Source organism: Apostichopus japonicus, chromosome 13, assembly GCF_037975245.1.
Source record: "Apostichopus japonicus isolate 1M-3 chromosome 13, ASM3797524v1, whole genome shotgun sequence".
In the NCBI taxonomy this organism is placed as follows: domain Eukaryota; kingdom Metazoa; phylum Echinodermata; class Holothuroidea; order Aspidochirotida; family Stichopodidae; genus Apostichopus; species Apostichopus japonicus.
The window spans coordinates 24,091,740-24,099,356 of record NC_092573.1 but is presented as its reverse complement, the minus strand read 5'-3'; the positions used below and the strand labels follow the sequence as shown (position 1 = coordinate 24,099,356).

Genomic DNA, 7,617 nt, shown 5'->3' with positions numbered 1-7,617 from the left:
CAATTGTTCACATGACGAAATTCCACTTGTTTTTTATATTATGGATAGCCGGCAGTTCAGAAGTGAAGAATAAATATTTCTTTCTCATGGGTTTTACTCATAAACATTATGCCCATCAATTTACACCCAAAGTTGGTGTCCATCAGAGTTTTGGAGAGATAAAAAAAAAAAACCTAAAAAAAAAAAAACTTGTGAAATGGTTGAGAATTGATATAATCCTGAGATATGAGCCAGTGATATGCTTGTTATGGATTACAAGGAAAATGTCAACAATTGTTTGCCTTGAAAAGTGCTATACAATCCTCAGTTCAGGGCCCAACTGCGCTTTCCCTAATAGGAAGAAATGGCAAAAGGCTACACCCACAAACACCTCCAGAGGCATACCAAATGCTCGACGAAAGTTCAGTATTCATAGCTGGTAAGAGAAAACTGCTATTACCGCTTTTAGGTAATTCAGTGATTTACCTTTCAGAGGTTCCGGTATAAGAATGTTTATACGTCATAAACTTGCAGCCAATTAAAGAATATTTAAACCTTTTTCAAGAGTAAACGAATAAAAAGTTGTGAAAAGTATCTATTTCAATGTTTGTACTATTTTCTTATTTATTTATTCATGATAACTGTACTTATTCTTTGAAATGCATTAACTTGGTAACTTTAATTCATTACATTATGTCTTGGTTATTCCATCATACTAAATTATCTTGGACAATTAAACCAGTAGATATGAGGGATACACAGGAAACCATACAGTATATAGTAACTAGATGGTCAATTGACCAAGAAACTACAGGACATTATTTGGCAAAGATTTATGATGAAACATCTGCCACGAAACATGCTGGGTTGTACATCCTCTCAGAATTGAAAAGCATACGAAAGTATGTTAGTTATATAAATTATCAGTGAAGTCATAGAAACACTGTATTCTACACGGAACCCTTTCGATGACCCGTGACTGCATGGTCATAGAACATCTACACCATCTACTGTCATGTCAAGGTTTTACAGATTGTTACTGTAAAGCCTTTTGATGTCACACAATAATATGTAATCTCTTAAAGAAAGCAAACATCAGGATTCAGAGATGTCAGTCACCATTCCACAGTATTAACATTGTAAGTCTTATCCAAACTTCCGATCCTTCAGCAATATTTATACAGCTATGATCAATATACAAATAAAATTGTTATTTACTTAAAAAATATTTCCGCTGATATTTTTCTTTGCAACTCACGACACTCTCCCCCCCCCCCCCCCCCCCCAACATAAACATTCGATTACACTAGAAAGTGAGAACAAAGTAAGTTAAAAAATTGCACGATAAGTATACCTGCTAATCATAAACGAATGATATTTGAGGAGGAATTGTAAATGAGCAGTTGCCATGGTGAAAACTGATCAAAACAGTCACAGAAATGATGCATTTTCCAAAGGAAATAGATTAAAGGATTTGAAACCAAGAGTAATCCTAAATTGGACTTGATCTTTTAAGATCGGCTAAGAACTGTAAATTGAAAGAGAAAGTACAACGTCTCTTTCAGAAATATAAATTAGCCAGAAGCTACAGAACTGAAACCTCTCCAACCAGCCATAGATCATGTAAGTAGGAAGAGTACTCCAATTAGCAAGCCTAGTGACATCTTCCTTGGAGAGACAACTTTGTATTGTGTCTCGTGATGAGAAAGGGTTATGGGATATGATGATAAATTGTAACACACTCGTCTTCTCTCTGACACCCTCTATATTTAGAGAAGGGCTCTCTGCTATGCTACATGAATGCTATCAAAGTGACATTTATTGTCCACAAAACCCTGTTTGAGCTTGCAAAATTATTCTGAAACATTCAGGTAAAGGCAGAGAGAGGGGGAAGGGAAAATGTTACAAACATGATAATAACCAGTCTTAACGAGTAAAACTAGCCATGAAGGAAGTGTGACGGCAATTGCTATCCATTCCGCTAGCAATGACACCATTGTTTTCACATGAGATCCTGATTATGATTGTAGCGAGAAGAAAACGGATGTCTCAAAGTTTGGACAATATTTTTGAAAATGTTGATCTTTCAACCATAATTTGGCAAAAATACTTATTTACAAACATTTCAATACACAATGCAAACTCATAATAAGCTGGAAAAATCTCTCTAATCATAATAAAACATTTGGTAACAATGAAAGGATATAATAACATAAAAAAAAGAAGAAAAATAGTACAGACATTCATATATATATATATAGCACAAGGGTACGAACAATACCCCCCAAAATACCCCCAATTCCTTCCCATATCAATTTGCATGTGCATGGCACAATCTCATCACAGTATTAAAATTGATCATATTTATATATCGAGTTGTATGTTCCTTTCAAGAATAAAATACACAAAATGGTTCAAAATTTATAAAATAATAATGATAATTGCATGAATGTTTCTGGTGTTCCCAATGTTACTTGATCTACTGCTCGTATTTTGATAATGTTGCTTAGCCATCTGGCTGTGATATAACACACAATCAAACAGAGCCTTGATCTCCAACGAGAGATGAAGGTCTAAATCACAGAACAGCTTCCAAAAAGAGAGTATACATTGAAAGGTGTTCCACAATGGTATGGTGGATATCAGCTCTGTGCTACCAGCTTACACTTCTCCCCTAGCAACCTCCATCCCACCTTGAATAGCACACAGTATGGTCCTGAATTAAATAACATATCATTTTGTAGATCAAATGTGGAAAATTACAGTTTTCTTTTCTTAGCTGGCCATTACAACATACCAAACTGACCACAACAACCAAAACCGACCAGAACAACATTTTGACAACGTAAAGTGAATATTTAGTGAATAATCCCTTAAACCCCCCAAGCTCTCCACAACAATGTCTCAATACTACCGGCCTAACCATTCCAACACCCTATTAACTGAATATTGCAATACCCTAACATCCTTAGCTTACTGTTTCACTACCTTATACATGTCATGAACACAATACTTTCAAAATAAAACAAAAAACAATTACAATAGTTGACTTTGCACAGGGTTCAAACTTAATGGAAGACTAACAACTTACCAAAAAACCAAAATCAAATTTCAAAATTGAAAACGGATAAGCAACAAAATTTGCCATAGTACCTCTAACTATTTTAATGATCTTTTACAAATCTCGTAAAATGAGTTGATCGGAAAGATTTTTGTCTCTGATGTGATTGTGAATGTAAAACGCTAAGCAAATTTCTACCCCCTTTTGACTTTCTTTTCTTTTTGCCCTTCAGCATCACACTAGATTTCATCAGCATTACAAACTTCCCAGATCTTTATACTGCTATGGCTTCCCAGGAGAACATGCCTATGCATATCCAAAAATGATATTTTATTTGCAATTAAAACCGACAAGTTTTATTATATAATGATTTTAATATACTGTACATACAAATCTGTCGAAAGAAGTGTTAGAATGTTTTGAACATGGTTTTTGTTCAATGTTTCTTACTTGTTCAATGTAAAAGCCCCCTTTCATGAAATCACATGATGGAATTTATGATGATGTGACGTCATAGGTCATTCGAGACGCAAACTTCCACACACAGTGACAGTGAAGTGATACATATTTAATGTAAGCCCACCTCAAGAACATCAAACTTTATCTCAAGTTTTCTAAAAATTTCAGTCCCTGTCATCAAATACTAAGCTATGAATAATTTCTTGTCATTTCCAATTATTTGAATTGTTAAATGGGCTTTATTTTAGTATTAACATGTACCTTGGTGAAAGTCAGCCATTACTGTACATTTAGTATAGTAACATTGAAAATGACTGCACTACTACACAAGCCATGTTACATCTCTAACATTCAGTATTAACCCAACCAGACCAGAACACATAAATACTTATCAAATATCGTCAAGGTTGTCCAGTTTCTGATGTTTAAAACTCCCACAAAGAGATATTCTAGGTAATGGAGTCCTTTACAAGGTGTTTAGTTGTATCCGTAGAAAAAAAAAATTATGTCAGTTCTACTTATCAAAACCTCTTCTCTTATGATGAGGGATTCGTATCAGTTAGTTGCTGCTCGGACAAGTAAATAAACATGTAACCACAAAAACTTGCCAATTCACATGTGGCGATGCTTTTCAGAGTTATTTACTTGTTATTTCTCTTTTTTTTCCCTATGTAGATGGCAATGGGGCAAGGGATTCTGTCTTGCAATACTTGTATGTAAACATCGGGTCTTGTCCATAAAAGAATGCTTTAACTAAACTACAGTTAAAAAATGCAAATGGAAAGTTCAAAATATTGGACTTCTAAACTCCACTTCTTCAAATGAAACTTGACTAGTCAAGCTATGAAGCTAAGAACCTCTTTTTTATCTCTAATATGAGATTTTTAATATTTAAACAGCATAAAAAATAAAGTTCATGAACATGGACTCAAACAAGTTGCTATAGGACTCAGAAGCAAGGCGCAATTTGTGCATTACACAAATTACCTTCTCACGCCCACAATTAAAACGGTTGCATAATTTGAGCAAGTGGGGATGTCAAACACAATCACATAATTCAGTGTTTCATAGATTAATTTAAAAGTTACGGTTTGCAAGGGATTTACAAGCAACTGATTCTACTCAATGAGCAATGTCACAGGTGTTTTCAAACGACATCAGTCTGATTATCGTGTGACCTATAGGATGTACAGACCAAAGCCTCCATTTCGTATTCACTTCAACTCAAAGATACAGCTCGATTTTCTGTTTACGCTCAATTCTTTATCTCCAACGATGCATCAAAGGAAAAGTACATTGTGGAAGTTTTATGAACAAACAAAACAACACACTGTTCTCATTACTGTGTTGACAGGCATGTCAATTGTTCTCTTGAACCCTCACATTATTTATTTAATGAGAAATTTAGAGAAAGAGTAATTTGATTTTGGCCATGATTGCTTGTTTCTTCTTATAAGCCACCTCACTATAAAAGACCCAATTGGTTTATATCATTCATAGAACAAACATGGTAAAGTACTACAAACAGAATCAAGGCCAGAAGACAGGAGAACAAGAGCTGTGAGGAAAACAGGTACAGTAGGGAATATAGAAAATGCTCCTTAGCTGTAATGGTAACCACTAATTTGTTTTATCCATCAATATAGCATGGTCTGTAACAAAACAACCAGGACATGGGTGGGTGGGTGGGTGGGAGAGGGAGGGATGGAGGGGATATTTTTAGAAAGCCGACAGTAGTTTCTCTACCACCAAAATTATACATAACTACGTTTATATAGAATGTTTCTCCCCCAATCAATTATCTTTTCGAGTGAAATTAATAGAAATTTATATGAGCATGGCCATACCGATAACCAGCAGCCACAATCGATCATTAATGTCATGATTATGCATGAATGTGTACATGAATATGCATATTTCTTAACCATTTAGCTGTCAAGGTGTAAACAGTGAAACTGAAGGAGAAAGAGAGAGAAAAAAAAGGATAAACAAGGTACAAACACCATTTGGAACTCCTTTCTGTATGAGTTGTAGGTTTGCTAGATCAAATCAAGATTAAAATGCTCTCTAAAGCAAATACTGTGCTACGTGCATAGATTACTGAGAAATGAGGTCAAAGGGTATATATACCACTAAGGAACCATCAGCAACTAGACTAAGATGATTTCAAGTAAAATACTGACCACTTTGGGTTCTTTTGGGCATATATTTGTCAAAAATACTCAATACTCCCCTTCCATAGAGAACAGCCAATCAGCTGGGGAGACACAAATATGGATGGACATTATCTATACACCACAAAGCTGTAGGTGCTTTTATACAGTAGTCTAATTGGTTAAATATGGTATCTGAATATACAAGCCAGGTATGCGGGACAGTGAGCAAGAACATTTATGTCATCAACCTATGTCAATACAGAGACTGAATATAGCAGCCAGCATCACGTAAACATGGAGTAAATTTGTAAACTAGATGTAAATCTGCTGTCGTTATGTAATTTTAAGGCTGTTTTTCAGGTACGGTGGAGTTGTTTACAAGGATGTAATGGATTACATTCTTGGAGTCAACGTATTTACAGTATTTTTAAACAAAAATTCTTTTGCTTTGTTGGAGCGCTTCCTAAGTTGCTAGTACAACCGCCGATTGGATTTAGAGTGCATATGGTGAGGGGAGACAGGTAAGAGAAGCGTGAAATAAATTATACGTTACGGCGGAGTTAGACACTGACAGATGAAATGTATCGACTGATGTGACTACACATGAGTCAAAATGCCGACAACATAGCCCGCACGGCTGTCTTGGCCTATTGAAGTTCTAATTTAAAGGTAACAAAACTAGAAATACCACCAGCTTGCTCACTAATACTCCTATGAGAATTTTTACACAAAATGGTTACATTAACAAGCCAACATTGTCAGTTTGACCGACACGAGCAGTTAAAATGCTCAATACGGAATGTCTCGACATCGGCCTTCCATGGTCGCCTATAAATACTCTTTTACCACACGGCCGACTACAGGAACTGGGAGACCCATCCTCGTACTGACATATTACTCTACCGGATTGACTGCAGTTCTGCGGTAACGGTTGACCGCGGTTCAGCGGTAACGGTTGTAATATCAGCAGCCGCCGGGGTTGTCCAGATAAATCCCTGCCAGGTGGAGCTTGTTGGCCGACATCACTTTGAAGGAGCAGTAAACATTACGATGGCGATGAAGGAATTCTGCAAGGCTAATATATGAAGAGTACCGAGATCACTGTAAGCAGCAGTTGACCTGCGTCTGGCAGCAGATACACCTCTCGTTCATCGGCCGCGGTGGTATCAGGTCTAATTCTTCGTCGTCGGGAATCTCATCCAGCCTGTAGCCGTCTTTAATCAGTTGCTCTTTCACATCTTGATTTGGCTGTAAGAGTAACGAGAAAGTTCATCTTCTGAAAGTCGTTAAAGAAAAAAAACAGCCTCTCCGACGAACCACAGGGAGAACGGACTAATAAATCTCGCTGGCTTTTTGTCGTCGTAGAGTCTCGCCGCTCGTACAAACATTTATGAATAAAATATTAAGCTGTTGTTGTTGTCATTTTTTGCTTTTATATGTAATTGCAGAGTGTGGCGGCATATGTATTCTCTGTGTATTAATTGAACGATGTATGTTCACAATAACAGACTGCGATGAGCAGTAGTTTTGAACTCTCAGAGTCATCACTTAATTCGAGCTGCTTCTGAACAGCTTGCAATGACCATGTTTTTTCTTGTGACTATGAAAGAACCCGCTGCCGGGGACAATGGTATGATTTTGATAAGGTGATAATTTCTTAACGCGCTGAAAATGTCTTGTGGAGCTGAGGGAGTTTCAAACTAGGAAAATAATAATTCATTGCTTGATACTGTTAGTAGAATATTATATATGCCGATAATTTGAGTTAAATCTTGTCTTGTATTGTGACACGAGAGAGACTACTGTATGTTAAACAAATCTTTCTTCCTATACCTTGAATGGAACACCCACAAATAGACACCTCTGAATAGAACACCCCTCTGCATAGAGCACCCTGCATAGTGCACCCCTGCATAGATCACCCCTGCATAGAGCACCCCCGAATAGAACACCCCTGAATAG

General features: G+C 36.6%; 1 protein-coding gene across 1 annotated transcript in view; it reads right to left on the bottom strand.

Moving 5' to 3' along the window:
• Window positions 1–577: 577 nt before the first annotated feature.
• LOC139979109 (protein FAM219A-like) overlaps window positions 578–7,617 on the bottom strand; it is a 28,745-nt gene continuing 21,705 nt past the window's right edge. Inside the window, exon 5 of the mRNA XM_071989789.1 lies at window positions 578–6,903. Within this exon, the coding sequence (XP_071845890.1) occupies window positions 6,754–6,903 (150 nt within the window). The 3' untranslated portion in view covers window positions 578–6,753. The remainder of the gene's footprint in view (window positions 6,904–7,617) is intronic.